Consider the following 18,979-nt stretch of genomic DNA (forward strand, 5'->3'; position numbering starts at 1 on the left):
TTTATGAGGAGTGCCAGTTGGCAAAATACACAATCGGAAAAATCTTGCCAGGCAGAGGAACAATTGTACGTGAACCAATACGTCTTGGCAATGAATCGGTCAGAATGAAAAGCATCGTATCCAGCGCTTCGATTCTAGCGAATCCCTCGTCACCTACCGGCTTGTTTGTTTGTTTGCCTCTCTGTGTGCAGGATATTTCAAAAAGTTGTGGACGGATTCAGATTAAACTTGGTGGACACGTTGGGTGTGTGGCAGGGACGAATTGATTCGATTTTTGTGAAGGCCGGAATCCGGATCCTGATACGAGAATTATTTAATTTTTCAGGTGATTCTTCACCATTGAGACATGGGGCCCAAAACGATAAAGTCCTGTATAGCATGATATTTCAAACATGTATTGGGCCCGATATGTTCTCGTGGATGAGGCACATGGCGGAAGGATGCACTCTTCCAAGTTCCCTTCTCATTTCAATTGTGATGGGTTTTTTTTTCACTGCCACCTACATTCCACGATATTTTCTCGAAGCTCAAGAACCTAACCCGCTTATTCCCAGAGGAAATTGGTTTTAACTATCACAATTTTGAATATCATGCCATTTTCCAGGACCACAACCCCTGCGATATTGAAGGGGTTACTGAGTATTTATATGTATGTTTGTACATATATATATATATATATATATATATATATATATATATATATATATATATATATATATATATTTACTGGCACTTGATAATAACATTGGTCCAAGTCAGGAGAATTTCTTCATTACATTATAGTATATATATATATATATATATATATATATATATATATATATATATATATATATATATATATATATATATATATATATATATATATATATATTTATATATTTATATATATGTAAATATGTAAAAATGCAATTACAGTTCTGGCCAACAGGAGTAGTGCAGGTGAACCACAGTCCGGGTGAGACTTTGTTCACGATGTTGCAGAGTTAGCATACGTTCAGTATACTGCGCCCCAACTCGCACATTTGTGAGGCTAACAGACAATGGCCCGTACACCAGCATTTCTCCCTTCACTGTCGGAAAGTAGCGAACCACTTTCTGCTGTTGGGGGGGTGAACAAAGATTGGTTAATGGAAAGGAAATACTTGCATTCAACACCAAAGCACAGTTTCACTGCCTGTAAAAAAAAAATAAGAGTAACTCAGTACATTACATTAATGTTTTTATTTGTTGTTTGGTTATATTGCTTGGAAAATCTATTTTGGGTTTATTCCGACATGCTGTAAAAAAAAAAAAAAAATCAAGTTTAATTCATGTTCCTTCCATTTTTTCCTGCGATAACTATCAAAACGCTCAATCATACACGAAGATGCATTTTATTTTTCAAACCCAGCTGATTAGGGGAAGAGAACAGATTTTCACCCCTGTGGATTTCAAGAAATTAGCACCAGTTTGGAAGAGACATCGAATGAATGGGATGGCAAGAAACATAAGCAATTTAGGTCGCATTCACACTGCTTCATTTTAAGGGTGGGTCAAGCTGTGATCTGTGTGGTGTGCTTTCACCCATATTGTGTAATTGAACAATTGCAAGGCAAAGGATAAAATTCATAAAAGCCTCTTTTGCTCCGATGAAGTGCAAACATCAGAAAGAAACGTCAGCTTCTCTTGCTTCGCAGAGAGGTTAGCATACCTCAATCAGTGTCCTGCTGATTTCAACCATTGCGTGTAACATGCGAGTCGTTTTAAAATAAAATACTTTCATTCCAGAGTTGCACCTTTTCAGCAATTCAAATTCTGATAACTTTAAACAGCACATTTGTAACATCCACGAACGAGTACAATGTATGAGGAAATGCAAAGCAAAGACAATAATGGAAGCACACTGACCTTGAATTTTGGTGACAGCAACAGTCGTGGCACCGAATAAAATTCCCCATAATAATGACTGTTGACTGCCAACAACATTTCTCTACCAACGAGTTTCACCAAATGCTGTTTTTTTCTCCGGTATTGACCATCAAAGGAAGCACAAAGCCCCACGATTTCTAAATCACAAGGACATGCAATTTATTTTAATGGACTGAACAAAAAGAAACTTGCTCTCTCTCATACACAGATTTATCCCATCTCTTGTCCAATTGTCCTTCGCTTCCTCCCACCCATTGTACACTGAAGCTTGTGGTGAGGCAGTTGTCCTGAAACAACTTGCCTTTGCCTCATGGAAGGCTAATACAACTGAAAGTAATCTCATTTCCTTCCACAAAGCTCAGAACAAGTGTGTATCTACCCTCAGGAGAGCCAGGAAACAACATCTTTCTAAGTTCAAGTCTGAACTCTCAAACCTCTCTCCCTCCTCCAAATCCTGGTGGCATCGAATCAAATCCGTTTCTGGTGTATGTTCCCCCGCTATCCCCTCCCTTACCCCAAATGGCCGCAATGCTGATACCGCACGTGAAAAGGCTGAATGCCTAAACTCGGTGTTTGCAGCTAAATCTTGTGTCCAAAACCCATCACTTTCTCTTCCCGCCTTACCCAGTCGCACCCAACTGTCCTTGGACTCTGTGACCTTTTCTTCTGGCAAAGTGAAGAATTTGCTGTCAAACCTCGACTCAGATTCTGCAACCGGTCCAGGCGGCATCAGCCCACGTGTCCTAAAAACCTGCTCCTCTGCTCTTGCTCATCCTCTCTCTTCCATTAAATCTCATTTGCTCAAGGTCATCTGCCATCCACTTGGAAATCAGCAAACATTACTGCCCTGTAAAAAAGGTACAAAAACAGATCCCTGCAACTACAGATCAATCAGCCTTCTCCCAATCATCGGCAAGGTTATAGAATCCATCATTGCTTCAGACATTAAATCCTTCCTCTTCTCCAATGGCTTGATTTCCGATCATCAATTTGGATTCAGACCAGGTCACTCTATCCTGGACATGCTGCTTCTGCTCTCCCAACAATGGATGGAGATCCTCAATTCCAGACATGAAAGAGCCATATCCCTGGACATATCACGTGCCTTCGATATGGTCTGGCACCCTGCCCTGCTCACCATGGTATCTGAGGACATCTTCACTCATGGCTCGCAGACTTCCTCTCCTGTCGAAGCCAACGTGTGGCCCTTGGAGTTCACTCATCCCCTCTTCCTGTCCAGGCTGAAGTTCCTCAAGGCAGTGTTCTGGGCCCTGTTCTTTCAAACCTGACAAATCTCACACTCTCACAATGTTTCTCAGAAAGGACCGTCTGGAAACACCCCCCCTCCCCCTTCCCCATCTACTTTCTCAAACAATCCTCTCGAATACGTCCTTTATTTCAAGCTTCTGGATCTCACTTTGTGCCATGATATTTCCTGGGAAAGCCACATTTCCAAGCTTGGCCTCCTAAACCAGTCGCCAACTGGGCATCTTCCATCATGCAAAGTCCTTCCTTGGCACACCTGAGCTCCTGACCACATACAAAGCTTTCGTCCACAGCCTGATAGAGTACTGCTCTCTCCCCTGGGCTGCTGCTTCTGCCTCTCACCTTTATCGGCTTCACGCTGTGGAAACCAAGGCATAAAGGATCATTGGTATCTCCCGCGGTGAGGCTGAGTCTTTGGGTGAGGCAGTTCCCCTCGGACTTCCCGTACCTGAGGCCGCCGTGCACGAACAACTTCGTGTTGTGGTGGGTTGCTAGACAACCGTGAACACCAATTAGTCAACCACGTGGTCCAGTGTCCACCATCTAATTGCCGTTTAACTGGAGTTCACGCGGTCTGCTGATCGGGTGATGCGGCCTCAGCTCTGCACTAAACCTATCTTAATTAGATCATAACTGGGGCGGCCGAGCAACCACGAGTGCATACCGGACTTTGATGAAAGGCAATTAATTGGGAAATTATAACCTACCAGACTAACCTTGCTGCGAACAGCGCTGGACCAATGGGGAAAAGACGGGCACAGACAGATCGGAAATGAAGTTCAACAAAAGAGGATTTATAATGTACAGGAAAATGTAAAATGCTAAGGTACTATGCAGCATTTTTTATGCACAAGCAACAACAACAAAAAAAGTGGAAATGAAGTAGAAATGTATACCAACAATAATGGTCACAAGAAGCAATGAAGACTGCAAGCAAGTCGAGGAAAGAAAATGGACAAGAAGCAGTACTTAACTCGACGCCTTACCTACCAGCTATACATAAGACATGGGTACCCAATCAGACCAACTGTGGAAGGAGAAGATGAGAGTAGAAAGAGGAGAGAAACGATAAGGTCATCAACCTCTTTGCTCACCAGGTGGAGCAGTTGGGCCTTCATGACCCAAACGCTAAAGGCCCGGTCACACCTTGACGTTTTAGCCAACGTATGCCGATTTTTGAATTTTTTTTCTAAAACGCTGGCACACATTGAATACGTTATGGGTAAGTTTTGATAACATTGAGAGCACGCTGAAAAACACTGCCATACGTCGTTGTATGCTGGCTTTAAACGTTGTACTTTTCGGTTGTCCTCAAATTTTTTCATGCTTGAAATTTCACGACGTATGCCGACGTATGCTGGCGTATGACTCACACGTTCCGCTACGCTGGCCACAAGTTGTATGCACGGTCTGCGATCGTTGACAGACGTCAACACATGCTACTTGTAAGTTAATCATAAGTTGAGACACGCCGAGGTAATGTTTAGCGTACCCGAAACTTATTTCTAACCTATGATTAACGTGTTGTTGGCACGTTACGCGATCGTTGCCACACATCGACAGACGTTACTTTTAAGTTACTCATAGGCTGAAAGACGTCGGTATAATGGATCGTCCTTGCGTCAGCGTCCACGGCCACGGCCAGGACACTTATTTGCAGCATTCTTCAAACTTTTCTTCGGCATGACGAGGATGTTCACACTTCGATGTCTAGCTTGGCTATGATTCCAATTGTCCATCGGCAGCGTCTATTTAAAATAGTCGAGTTTGAGCGTTTTAACACGTTCAGAAGAAACGCTTCAAATTTCCAAACCCCAGCCTCAAAAAAACAACAAAAAAACAAAACAAAGGCGAGTGACAGCAATTTAAATCGTTCATTGTAAACAATGAAACTAGCTGAGTGGTACCGTTTAAAAGTCGTTGAGTGTAAAAAAAAATCCAATTGTTGAGCGCAAGCGTCTACTTTCAATAGTGGGGTTTGAGAGATTTAGCACGTTCAATAGAAACGATTAAAATTTCCAAACCCCAGAGTCAAAAAACAAAGGCGAGTGACAGCAATTTAAATCGTTCATTGTAAACAATGAAAATAGTTGAGTGGTACCGTTTAAAAGTCGTTGAGTGTAAAAAAAAATCCAATTGTTGAGCGCAAGCGTCTACTTTCAATAGTGGAGATGCAGCCATTTAAATCGTTGAGTGGCAGCCTATGAACCTACCCGTGGACACGCGGATGCAAGGACGATCCATCATAACCCACACCCTCCCCCTCACACTCACCTACTACTGCCAACATGAACAAACTAATACTAATACTGATACTGATACTGATACTGCTGACATGGACATCGACTCAAAAAGGAACTCGAAAACACTGTTGGGTTCCCCTTTTATGAGCAGCATTTTTATATACCAATTCCCAAAACCGCTGGGAACACGTCTTTATATGGCAGTTGTAAGCTAGAAACACATTCATTTTTTTTTTTGTCGACCGGAAGACGTCATTGGAATACGTCTACATACGTCGATGTGTGTTGGGACTACGTAAAGAATTGGTTCAAAGCACGTCAAACATAAGTTAGAAATAAGTTTCGCGTAAAAAAGACATTACCGCGACGTGTTTCGACTTATGAGTAGCTTATAAGTAGCCTTTGTGGACGTGTGTAAGCGTCCACATATCGTGTGTAAAACTTATCCCCATCGCATGCGGAACGTGTGTCATACACCGAGTATGTCGTAAAATTTTGAACATGTTTAAAATTTCTTGACGTACTCTACTTACTACGACGTATGATAGCGTACTTTAGCGTTCTACTCACGTATACCAAACTTACTCATACCGTATTTGACGTGCCCCAACGTTTTAGACACATTTTTCTTAGGTCGGCATACGCTGGCAAGATCGCCAAGGTGTGACCGCGATGTTGTCACTTCATTTCTACGGCAGTTATGATTCGAATCGTTGTGCGTCAGCCTTTTAATAGGCTACGTCACGACATCGTCGGCGATGCGTGCAACGCGCTATGCCTAAGTTAGACTATCGTTGGGCATCGGTTGTGTAGGCCAACAACAGGTTCAGCATTCGTTGGTATAAGTTATCTATAACACAACGAAACGTTCTGTGTCCATTACTAATATGTTATGCATACGACCAAGTCGCTATGAATACGTCCGAATCTTAAAAAAAAAACATCAAAAGTTCAACGTCAGCCAGCGTTTTACATACATTTTAATACGTTGCCATCGCTGGCTAAAACGTCAAGGTGTGACCGGGCTTAAGGGCAGGGGTCAAAAGTAGAAATACTGATGGTGTCTAAAGTGCTTCATTGTCGAGGTCTGGTGGGTGCTCATAGTGCGTGTGGTGCATGTGGTGTAAGAGAAAAATGTGAGGGTATGTATCATTGGTGGTGCCCTGAAAAGGACAGTTGGTGGCAGCAAAGGCCTCGTCGAGCTCCTGTGTTCAAGTAGAACGATATATCATGAAAGAAAAGAAAAGAATGCATGAAATAAATAGCCTACTATGTGAGAATCGAAAGAGTGCATGCGTGGCTTGGCTTCGGCCCTAAATATTGCACTCCGCCAAACGCGCCAACGTGGGTGCCACCGCTCGAGCCCCGATCATTCTCTTGCGAAGCTCCACAAAGTAAGCACAGGATGACCAGAAAAGCCAAGAACCAACGTGTCTCAGCAGTGGCTCTTCTCCCTTTTTGTAACTGTTCAGCGAAGGCAGGGCCAAAATGTGGATCAAAACGTCCTCTGGGGTAATCTCAGCCACCGATTGGCACATCACCGCTTTTGCCCTGCCCACACCAGACCTCCAGGACGATTCCTGCCCAGTTCGTCGCTCCACCACGGCATGTGACGGACCCTTCGAGATTAACATGGATAGGGGATCGGGACATGTTACAGGTGCGGGGGCAAACACTGGTAGCTCGTAATTGCTTGTAGGAGCGAGCAGAGCAATTATTTAGCAACAAGACGCTAATGGCCAATTAGCACCTGGTTGTCCTGGAGTTTAGATAAAGTCCGCTGCCACCGGTTTCCTGCCCTACCTCGCCCATGCTTCCAAGCTGCGGCAGCGTCGGTGGAGCGGAGGGGCGGGGGGAGGGGTGGGGGTTGTAGATGAAGTGATGATGGAGGAAGGTGGGTAGTTCATGTGTGGTGGAGGTGAGGTGAGGTTTGCAGGTTGTGAGGTTTTCGAGTCTTGGGGCAATGAATGGTGTAGATAATGTGTTGATGCAATGTAAATTAATGGGTGAAATAAAAACCAAGTGTAACTAAAAATGTGCACTAATAAATGACAAGAGTTGTGTAGTTGTGTTCTCTCAAGGAAAATGATGGGGAGGTTGAGTAAGGGGGCAGTTTGGTCCTGGTGCGCAATTCAAACGAGCTTTTGGCATGATTTGCAAATTCGCCAGCACCCGTGTGCACAGCGTGCGCCACAAACCTCTTAAGAGATTTACAATTGCCCCCTAAGAAATGGGGAGCAAGGGGGTGAAAAAAAACCTAACACTTTACCAATGCATTCAATCACATCCAACTGACTACACAAGGGGAAGGGACTACCCTGAACTTATACTATGGAAATAACTAATCTGAGGGACATGACGAATTGTATAGTGTGTGCATTTCCCTTCGGGGCTGGTTTCGAGAACTGCAACAATATAAATAAACAAACATGCATAAATGTACCTTTTCAATCTCGTGCTCGGTTACCAGCATCACCACCACCGAGACCTTCTGTTCATAGATCATCAGCCAAAAGTCTGCAACAGTTGCTGGTAGTGGAGATTGGGTGGCGATAAGGCGAGGACAGTATGAAGAGAGCTCGAGAAAGCTTCCATTGATATAATCATCTTTTCCTCCACTCAGAATGACCCGGTTTTTGTCATAAGGCATAATGTCAGGATGACGGTTCTTTAATGTGTAACACCGTGCTACAGAAATGGAAAGTGTGCGACATTCTCTCTCTTGGACCTCCTGCAACTCACGCCATTGCCTTTCGAGTGGGTTGGAAAATCCATCAACAGGCTGCTCCAGCTTCTCCACCACCCTTCTAAATTTCTCATAGTCTTTCTGAAGGCGGCGCAAGAGATCAGGTCTACGAAAGGGGTCTTGGTTGATCACCTGTAGGGCTTGTGCAGCATTGGCATCAGCTTTTGTAGGCTGCAATGGTGGCTGTGGACGAGAGTCAGGTCGAGGACCAGTTGGCAAACTGTCCAGACTAGTAGATAACAAATCATCCGGAGCAGAGCTTTGACGCTGTAGAGAAGGAATGCTTTTGCAAGCTGGTGCTCTTGGAGATGATGGAGTAGTGGTGGTCATCACCTGAGGAATTCCAGTTGCTGGAGTAGTAGAAGGCAATGCACCAGATAGAAGTGTAGGTGTTGTATGAACCACAGACTCCTGAGGAATTGCTGAAGAGGGAGCAAGGCCTGAAGCTCCAGGCATACACTGCAATTGGGCACGCCTGTCTGTGATGGGCAAAGAAGCTGACGGCGAAACATAGGGTGCAACAACATGGACAGCAGGTAAATGTGTTTGATGAGCTGACACAACTGCAGAATGATTTGGACAGACAGATGAAGGTAAGAAAGCAGCAGCAGTTGGTGCAACAGTCTGGGGGGCAACACCCGGCGCAGGGGCCTGAGGGAAGGCACCCGGCGCAGGGGCCTCAGAGAAGGCACCCGGCGCAGGGGCCTGAGGGAAGGCACCCGGCGCAGGGGCCTGAGGGAAGGCACCCGGCGCAGGGGCCTGAGGGAAGGCACCCGGCGCAGGGGCCTGAGGGAAGGCACCCGGCGCAGGGGCCTGAGGGAAGGCACCCGGCGCAGGGGCCTGAGGGAAGGCACCCGGCGCAGGGGCCTGAGGGAAGGCACCCGGCGCAGGGGCCTGAGGGAAGGCACCCGGCGCAGGGGCCTGAGGGAAGGCACCCGGCGCAGGGGCCTGAGGGAAGGCAACCGGCGCAGGGGCCTGAGGGAAGGCAACCGGCGCAGGGGCCTGAGGGAAGGCACCCCGCGCAGGCACCTGATGGAAGGCACCCGGCGCAGGGGCCTGATGGAAGGCACCCTGCGCAGGGGCCTGATGGAAGGCACCCTGCGCAGGGGCCTGATGGAAGGCACCCTGCGCAGGGGCCTGATGGAAGGCACCCTGCGCAGGGGCCTGATGGAAGGCACCCTGCGCAGGGGCCTGAGGGAAGGCACCCGGCACAGGGGCCTGAGGGAAGGCACCCCGCACATTGGTGACATTGGAAGAATCTATGCTATAAGATGTTGGTTCAGGAGGATAATTCACAGCATCACAAAACTGCATAACTCCAAAATTAGGCAGTGTGCTCGAACACATTGAGGAAGTAGTATTAGGTTGCGGCTGACAATGCTGAGATATTTCTGCAGGTGCTTGGAAAACAGGATGGACGAGGGGGACAGTATTAGTTGGAATAAAATGGGATGTTCTATAGTGGGCCATATCTGCAGCATTGTCATACAATTGAGGGCAAGTTTCAGATGCATTAGAAATCATCCAATTTGGAGGATGAATGGTATACTCCTTTTGAGCAGTAAAATAACCAGGGTGTACAGTTGTCCTAATAGGTAAAGTTGCTGGTGTTGGAGCTCTGAATCCAATGAAATGTCTGGTTGATTGGACAGTTGCCACAGGGAAATTGCCTGGTGGTGGAATTCCTTTTGGCATGGGTTCAAATGATGAATGTACATTAAGTGGAACATTAGTTTTACTGTAGTCTGATACAAAGATGGGTCGATGTATTGATGTAGTTGGACCTAGCCTTGGGGCTTCAATTGACTGGCTGCAAGTAGCATCAGATGAGAAAACAGCGGGTGAGAGGTGAGACCGAGAAACCTCAGGATAATGAAAGCCAGAACCGCATGAGGTTGTAAATGAGTTGAAAGGGACAGTATGCTGAAGAGGATGAGAGTGTCTTGCGGTCCCCATTGTTTCGCCAGGAAAAGCAATGTTGTCAGATTGCGATATCTGGAACATTGGAACTTGGCCAATCGTAGAAAGTGCATGTGTAGGAGGCATCTGCGATGGCATAAAAGGACTTGACCGATTTGGAACAAAACCTGGAAAAAGAGATGGTCGGACATTCCCTTCCACTCCTTGATAATGCTGTTGCATTGGGTGACTGACTATCCCTCCAGGGTGAGCAAAAGCAAAACTATTTTCCATTGGGCCTGGCAGTGTAGGTGGGGTCATTTTACAAGGAAGTGATGGGGGACCTGGGATATGGGCAGTAGTGTAGACCTTGGTTGTTGGCAAAGAGCCAGGTGCTATGGTAAAATCTGCAGAGCACGAGCTAGGTATCAATGCAACAGCTTGGTTCGTAAAATGGCATCCTGGAACAGAACTCGACTCAGAAGCTCTTGCTCCATAACCAGAATTAAGAGATCCTTGGCTGACTGGCAACCCAGTCGGCAATGTAACAGACATGCCAGGAGGAATGCAATTAACGAATTGAGGTTTGTGGGAGCTTCCTCTGCTAACCGATTGAAAATTTGGTTCATTTGATGCTGCTTGCAATCCTGGGAATGTAGGTGGATGGATTACAGCTTGAGAATATGGGGAAACTGGATGGCGGTTTTGTGCAGGAACAAAATTGGGCATATGTTGGGGTCCAGTCGATAACACTTCACTTGGGTTTAACTCCTCTATTGAGGTCTCCTTCAGGATCGCTGCAAGGACATCTGGTGGAAGGCTCCGGAGGTCCTCGGGAAGATCTTCCAAATTTACATTGTCTTGCCAAGTCGGTACTTGATTCCGGGAAGAGATGAGGCTGGGCTTTGGTGCGGTTGGCCTCTTTGGAGGAGTCTTCATCTTTTTCCTAACAACAAGCATAATGAGGTCAACTGCTGCTAAAAACACACAACAGAAATAGCGGAGCATTAGTAAACAATGAATATATATATATTTATTAAATTCCAGATACATACTTGTCAAGGTCTTTTTTCCGTTCCAGTTCCTGAGCCTGGCAGGCATCATGGGTTTGATGCAGCAAATTTCCAGCCTTAGCATTTAAATCACGATAGAAGCAGCTTCCTTCAGCAGCCTTTTCTAGCAACCCATCATGGGCATCATAAGACGCCTCCAAGGCTTGTACAGCTGCAGACCATCTGACAGGTAATTAAACAGCAATTATCTTCACCTCTCATGTCAAATGGATAATATGATTGACATGAGTGCTCTGTAGAATGAACGATAAAGTATAAATTGGTAGTTCGACCACATTCTTTTTTTGAATTATGAAGGGGGAATGAAAAGGGGGACACGAATGAAAGGACAAGCATAATAAGGATGTGCAAAGCAGAAAGAATATGGATGCTTTTGATGGTAACATCTCCGACTAAAAGGAGAAGCATCCATTCATGTGTGCCCGTCACACTATATTATAAAGGACTCCTGCTGTCGTGGAATAAATAAATATGGTACCGTTCGAAAGCCAATAATTGATTTACTTGGTGAGAAAGCCAACAATCAATGCACTTGGAACAAAAATGCCGGTTGAAAAAACCCATCTTTCCAGGAAGGAAAAGGAAGAAGTGGGATTTAGAGCTCAATGTCATGGTTCCATCAGGACCATTTTATTATTCGCCAACAGCAGGAACCCTTTAGATTAAAATGTAACGGTCCCAGAAGGAGCATACAAATTATAGATACAGTACAAAGTAGTAAGACTTCTCGAAGCAATAGAAACAAATAATAGCACGCAGAAAGAGCACACAAACAACAACAACAACAACCATGCCACAAAGACAATGTCAGCAACAAGAAAAAAAGAGCAATCAGAGATTGCAGAACCTCACCAAGGCTTGTTTTGTGTGTTTGTGTCGTTTTGTGTGGTGTATTTTGTGTGGCGTTTGTGTAACGTAATTAAAAAGAGACATAACTGGAATTGCCACTTTATAACTGCTGGCAGTGATGACCGGGTACCAAGATGTCCCGCTTTGATTGGACACCTGGCCCATGATATTTATCATGATTCAAATTTCGAATGGAATTTAAATAAATTCAAATCAAATGGAAGACCAAATAGGTACATTCCTGCATTGGAGTAATCAGAAGGAACCTGAACAAGGAAAAAGCAAAGATCAAGACATCAGGAGGAAACTAGATCGGATTTACATTTCAGCTGCTACTCCTCTACCCTCAAACCCACCCAGACACAGCCAAGTGAGCCTTACTTTAAAAAAAAAAAACTCAAAAAGAACCTCGATCAAAAAAGTAAATAAATCTGGCTGCCAGACCATGCGTCCAATAAGGCTGAAATTTAAAACATATATTCCCGATCACCACTAGATCATAACTGTGATGTTCATGTCGATTGATTAAGCGGTTCAAGAGAAATCGTTTTAATAGATTTTTTCTCAATCCAATATGGCTGCCATACCATGTGACATCAATTATTTGTTAATACCCTGGTATCCCCAAGGCTTGAGTAACATTTGTCTGAAGTTTCCCCTTGATCTGTCCAACTGCTCTGGAGGAGAATTTTTTTTATAAGTTTTCGGGTAAATCCAATATGGCTGCCAAACCATGTGACCTCTGATGTCATATGTGTGAACCTTTTGTTCCTCATGGATAGGCGATCATACTTGTAAAATTTCGCCTTAATCTGTTCAGCCACTCCGGAGAAGAAGATTTTTGCAGGTTTAAAAAAAAATAATAATAAAAATAATAATATGGCTGCTGAATCATGTGACCGATGACGTCATCAAATTTCTTTTCTGTGCACCATTTTATCCCAAGACGACCTACAAAAATTTTCATACTAATCAGATGTAGCATTCTACACATGATGTCATAATGAAGGCACCTATGAAGTCATTTAAAAAAAAAAATAATAATAACCACACATTCCACATGAGGAGTACCTGCTATGTGCCAAGTGTCAATTTCTTTTTTCCTTGTTGCAGTTTCAGAGACAGAGAGGTCCAAAGTTTTTCGTTTTTTTTCCTACATAGCTGCCACACTACGTGACCTATGACATCATAATAATCAATAAAACATTATCAATCAAAAAGTTGTGTACGGATTCAGACGCAACTTGGTGGATGAGTTGGGAAGGTGACGAGAATAAGCAGATTAGATTTTGGAGGTCCGGATCCAGATCCAGCCCATCAGTGGGATACAAAATGTAAACTGGTCAGCCTGGCGGAGGTAGGTGCTGTACCGAGTTCCGTTCTAGTTAATTATATAATAAATGGAGGGGTGGGAGTGTTTGGTTCAACTTTGGCAAAAAGCAGTGTCCACCCTATCATCACTTTATACCAAGTTTTGGTAGATATCAGGCATAGTTTTGCAAAAGTCCCTGGTTTAAGGTTATTCTGACCCAATGACAATTTTGACCAACCCATCAGATTTTTCTGCAATATTATGTGACTTTCCATTTCCAAAAACACATTACGTACAGTTACATCAATGAAGGCCCAAGTGTTAAGGAAATTATACAAAACTCTGGCACCCAATACTCATTCCACGTTGAAAATCAGTCAGTTTGTACCTCATGGCATGTTGACTACAAGTGAGTTTCACTCCTTGCTTCACACATCTATCTATGAAGCACAAACTGCTTTGCAGTGCGAGAAAACACACACTCACAGGCGAAGGGGATTAATTTTGAAGTTTGGATGTTCTCACAATATTTTCAGTAATACCGGTACTGTATTGCGTCTTGCAAATAAAGATGAGTGGATTGAAAAGGTTTTGGTTTGGATACATGGGCACTTGCACTTCAAGAACACCTGCATACAAAACTGCCAAAATGGTCATCAACTTGGGTGACATTTGTCTTGCAGGCCCAATTGCATTGTGGTGAAAATCCCACAAATGGTGTGTGTGTGTGTGTGTGTGTGTGTGTGTGTGTGTGTGTGTGTGTGTGTGTGTGTGTGTGTGTGTGTGTGTGTGTGTGTGTGTGTGTGTGTGTGTGTGTGTGTGTGTTTTAATGGCCCATAAAAATGGTTATGAACACCCAGAGAGGAGTCTTAAAAAAAATATATCGAGTGCAGAACTTCAGAAAACTAAAATGTATGGGACAGCTAGGGAAAGAGAAGGGACAAAGGCTTCCAATTGTCATGCTTGCTGGGAAGAAACTTGTAATCTTACATGAAGATGATGTTTTTTGCAACTCACTTGCGATCTTGATCTGTCAAGGCCTTCCGAACACCGGCAAATGAAACATTACTCTCAGTGAGTGCTGGAAGTATGTTCTCCTGAGCACTCAGGTTCTGTTCAATGTACTTCTTCAGTTGATCATATTTCTGAAGTTCTGTGTGAAATACTTCCTGAAGAAAGAGGCAAAAAAATAGTTGTTGCTTTTTAAGTATTATAATGTAAGGTTGGATACAACAGTTTAAAATTGATTGCAAAGGGACATCATTAATCCAAGTCATTATTCATACAAATGAAATGAGTTGAGTTATACTTTTTAGTAATACTTATTCAAATTTGTAGGCAGCTCTGATTTTATTGGCAGGTCAGGACAGATTAGATCTGTGACCTGCTGCAGGTGTCATGTAAACCTGTACTAAACCTGTTTCGTGGTTGGGTTGTCAGTGACTAAACCGTCTCTCCCACCAGGTTTCCTGGTGAAGAGGAGTGTGGATTTGGACACCCAGCAGGATTAAAAACAAAACCAGTCAAAGGGCAGAGGAGCTCCTTGTGAGCTAACAGCTATCCATATGTGGTGCCCAACTGTCTGCAAACGTCGTCTTGCAGTTGGGTTTTTTTTTAATTTTATTTTATTTTTTTTTCCTCGGTTGGTAAAAGGATTTCCACTCCGGTCACCACAAAACACTTCATTCCGCAAAACACAAAAAAAATGCAAAGAAAACTGAAAACCCACTACGTGGGAGGACCTCCTGTGTCTTTCACAGGGGAGCTCACCAGATTACCCGATTAGGGCAAAGCCTTCGGGGACCCATTCTTTGATGTTAGGAGGAAAAACAGGGGTTAACCATCCTGGGTCGGGCCACGGTGGTGTGTGTCGGGGTGGCGGTGTGTCGTCATCCACCAGGTGGCGATCTCCTCAGGTTAACCTGAGGCAGTCCTTTCGTGCGAGTGCCTGGAATGTCCTATCCATAAGAGAGAAAGATGACATCTCTGCTATCACCTGAGCTCCAGCGTTTGAACATCGGTACTGCAGCACTTTCTGAAGTTCGGAGACAGGATAGTGGTGAGATCATGGTGGGTGATGGTTACTGATTGTTACCATGCCCAAGGAGTAGCTGTAGCTGTGTGTAATAAGCTGACTTCCACGATAAATGAGGTAACACCAGTCAATGAGCACATTATGAGACTGAGGATTCATCACTCCTTGGGTGTCATTTCTCTCCTTGGGTGTCTGGTCTCTGTGTGCTCTGATTGAGGCAAGTGATCTCAGTGTGAAGGAAGCATTCGATTCCACGCTCAAGTCTGTGGTTGATCAGTGCCCCAGCTGAGATACTATTCTCGTCTTGGGGGATTTAAATGCATCAACTAAGACTAATGGGGATGGTTACGAGGCATATGTTGGTTGGTCCCCATGGGTCTGCCACTGTGAACCAGAACAGCATGCAGTTCCTTGATTATGCAAGAAGTCATCGACTTATGGTGGCTGGTTCATGGTTTCAGTGTCCACAGGCTCATCGCTGGACATGGTATTCCAAAGCTGGTGGTGTGGCAAAGGAGATTGACCATGTGCTCATTGATGGGTGCTGGAGGATGCTCCAGAACTGCAGGGTATACCGGAGTGCTCAGTTTCTCAATACCGACCACAGGCTTGTTGTAGCAACTCAAGTTGCAGCTTAAATGGAGGAGATTGGTACCACATCCCAGCTTGGCTGGATGTTGGCAAAGGGCAGAGGAGCTCCTTGTGAGCTAACAGCTATCCATATCTGGTGCCCAACTGTGTCTGCAAACGTCGTCCTGCAGTTGGGTTTTTTTTTCTTCCTCGATTGGTAACAGGATTAATCCAAGTCATTGATGTAGTATGGGCTGCCGCAGAGTGAAAAAAAAACCAACAACAACAGCAACTGGTGACGGACTTCGAATCCCTCCACCGCTCGAATCCCAATAGCCAAGGGAAGAAAGCAACGACGAACCCGAGCCGATGCCAACAGCAGCAGAGATGCGGACGGCACTCGCCAAATTGGACAGGGGACTGCAGCTCTCAGGTTTTGCCCATCCCGATTTCCGCCACGTGACGGATTCAATAAAGGAACATTTGCGCAAAACCTTCCCTCCCAAGCAAGCGACCTTGGAGAGATTATTTTGAACAATCCCCTCGTCACCGTTTGATAAATCAATGTTTTTGTAGCATAAAGCAGTGTTTAACGACATTCGCTTTTTGTCTTATCTATCCAGTAGGTGTCTGAAAATAGGTTCTCCGCTTAATAAATCCAAACGGCATGGTCCCATGGTGGATTTATAAAGCGGCGTCTACTGTACAATGTTTCTTGTTACATTTTTTGTGTCAAATTCACATTCTGAGGTAGTCACCATGTGCAGAAGAGGATTTTACATTGCAGACGCTATTTTCGAGGAGTGGAATTAGTAATTACACCTCTCAGCAGTAACGTTCTGACGACGGACGTAATGGCGACAGCGAATAACCGATGATGTCATGACGTCCTGACGCCTCTCAATGGTGACGTCACACGTCGCCATGTAAACGAATGTAAAACGAAAAGTGTTTATTCTGCTTCAGAGTTGAAGTTTGACAATTGCCACTATGTGCGATGCACTCTTACAGGTACCATGTTTCTTTCAGTCCAAGTCACAGTACCGAGAAAAACGTGACGCGACCGCTAGGAGGAGCACAAAATTGGTCCTTCAGTATTATTATATAGATGGTTCGCCCCCACCTGCTTCAGCACCAGCACCCAGAGCAGTCGGGCTTTACACCAAAGAGGTCAACGATTGACTGTATCCTTGCTCTTCAGGACCTCACCGGACACAGAGAAGAGTTTAACCAGGGGCTGCTTGCAGCTGCAAATATCTCTGCAAAGCATTCGATTCATTGAATCTGGATGCCCTTTGAAGGATTCTTGGTCTTTGTGGGGTGCCACCAAAACGGATCAATATGATTTCTGAACTGAGAGTGCTGTGAGGTGTGGTGGTTCCATCTCAGACTTCTTTTCAGTTGTTACTGGAATTTGTCAGGGGTGGATGATTGTCCCCCCCCCCACACTTTTCATGTCAGAGAGATCAAGCTGTGGTGCATCGTTTGGGAATGTCAAGATCTCTGACCTTTCTTTCGCAGATGATGCAGTCATCTTTGCGGTGACGCTGGATATTCTGACGGGGCCTCTCCAGGCACTGATGGGGAGTCAGAGTCGCTGGGATTACGGGTTTCCTGGGTCAAACCTAAGATCCAGGCTTTCAGTGATATCTTGAATGCTGCCATCTTATTCGTTCCTGTTTGTGGCGAGGAAGTTGAGGTCACAAAGAGATTCACTTACCTTGGCGGTCATCGTCATGTCTCAGCATGTTGTGAGCCAGAGGTCGATAGACGTCTGGTCAGGCCTGGAAAGTCATGGATTCACTGGATCATGGGGTGTGGTGCTGTCAGTACATATGCAAGATGATGAAGGTCGGAGTCTTGAAGTCCTTGGTGCTTCCAGTCTTGCTCTTGGATGAGACACTTAGACTCTGACTAAGGATATGAGATGGAGACCCAGCTCCTTTGGCACCAGGTCTCTTTGGAGAAACCTTGGCTATTGCTGGTCAGAGTGTGTCTCCAACGAGTGTCTGCTGAGAAAGACTCAGATGAGATTTGTTACCTGTGTAGTCTGTGAGCATCAGCTGCTGCTGTATGGACATGTGGCTCAATTTCCTGATGCCGATCATGCTCACCAGATTCTCTCAGCAAGGGAGCCTCGTGGGTGGAGGTGGCCAACCTGCCGACGACATGCCTCGTGGTTGCAGTAGGTTGATCAGCATCTTAAGAAGATGGGGATGGGCCAGGCATCTGCCTGGGGGATGGCCAGACGGAGGCCCCTGAAGTACCAGCGGAATGTGGACGTAGCGATGTGCTGCTCCGGCACATACTCACATACCCGAACTGACCTATGATTTTATTCAGGACAGCACAGGTTTGCAAGAACAGCAGTGGCATTTCTACTTACCTAGAAGTACAATGTTACAATCATTAACTGAGCTATCAAATATGTGAAGCAATACAGAAAACATGTGCATAGTTACAAGGAAACACAACAGATGAAGGCATGGCACACAAGATAGAAGGAAGGGTCCCCCACAATTTTTGTTAGCTGCATGAGTATTCTCAATAGCAAACGCAAGCCTCTGGTGCTGTTACGATTAAGCTAAAGGATGATATATGTTACACCAATCAAGCCAGTATGAGGAATCTGATGTTGCGACAGTGGTGGCAGTGCATAACACAATGTGAAAATACAAATGTCTCATGTTTGCAAATGACAAAACAAAGACATCACATTTGAGAAAGACGTCCGGATCTCTGGCAAACACAAAAATTAAATTCAGAAATAAACAGATAAAGTGTCATTTGTTTTCCCCAACAAACTTGCATTACTTCCTCAAATAGCAAACATTGATGTCGGTGAAGAGTCCAGGAATCAAAGACGTACTAAAAATAATTTGGGTTTGTCTGTTTGGTATTCCCATCCAAGCACATGAATCATGATGCTGGGATCCCAGATTCAAGTTTCACGTACTATTATCACACACCTCTCGGTGGCAGTTTACAAATCCCTGAGGACAGATCAAAAAACATTGCAAATCATGATCAATGGGTTGAGTGGATACATATCCATTCTCTTAGCCTATCAAATTG

At 44.7% G+C, this 18,979-nt stretch overlaps 1 protein-coding gene across 4 annotated transcripts in view; it reads right to left on the reverse strand.

The window, feature by feature from the left end:
- PTPN23 (protein tyrosine phosphatase non-receptor type 23) overlaps nucleotides 1-18,979 on the reverse strand; it is a 111,791-nt gene that overhangs the window by 19,290 nt on the left and 73,522 nt on the right. Inside the window, exons 19-23 of one of the 4 annotated variants that reach the window (XR_015053298.1) lie at nucleotides 14,317-14,468; nucleotides 11,121-11,300; nucleotides 7,864-11,011; nucleotides 1,891-2,048; nucleotides 969-1,101 (exon numbers count right to left, since the gene is read on the reverse strand). Coding sequence is in view for 2 of the 4 variants with exons in the window: in XM_085864121.1 (XP_085720247.1) it covers nucleotides 917-1,101; nucleotides 7,864-11,011; nucleotides 11,121-11,300; nucleotides 14,317-14,468 (3,665 nt within the window). In the remaining 2 variants the exon portion in view is untranslated. Of the gene's footprint in view, nucleotides 1-916; nucleotides 1,102-1,890; nucleotides 2,049-7,863; nucleotides 11,012-11,120; nucleotides 11,301-14,316; nucleotides 14,469-18,979 lie in introns of those variants that run through there. The other 3 variants (XR_015053299.1, XM_085864130.1, XM_085864121.1) reach the window with 3 other exon arrangements.

Source organism: Eptatretus burgeri, chromosome 2, assembly GCF_056783735.1.
Source record: "Eptatretus burgeri isolate ZD-2024b chromosome 2, Ebu_testis_v1, whole genome shotgun sequence".
Taxonomy (NCBI): Eukaryota; Metazoa; Chordata; class Myxini; order Myxiniformes; family Myxinidae; genus Eptatretus; species Eptatretus burgeri.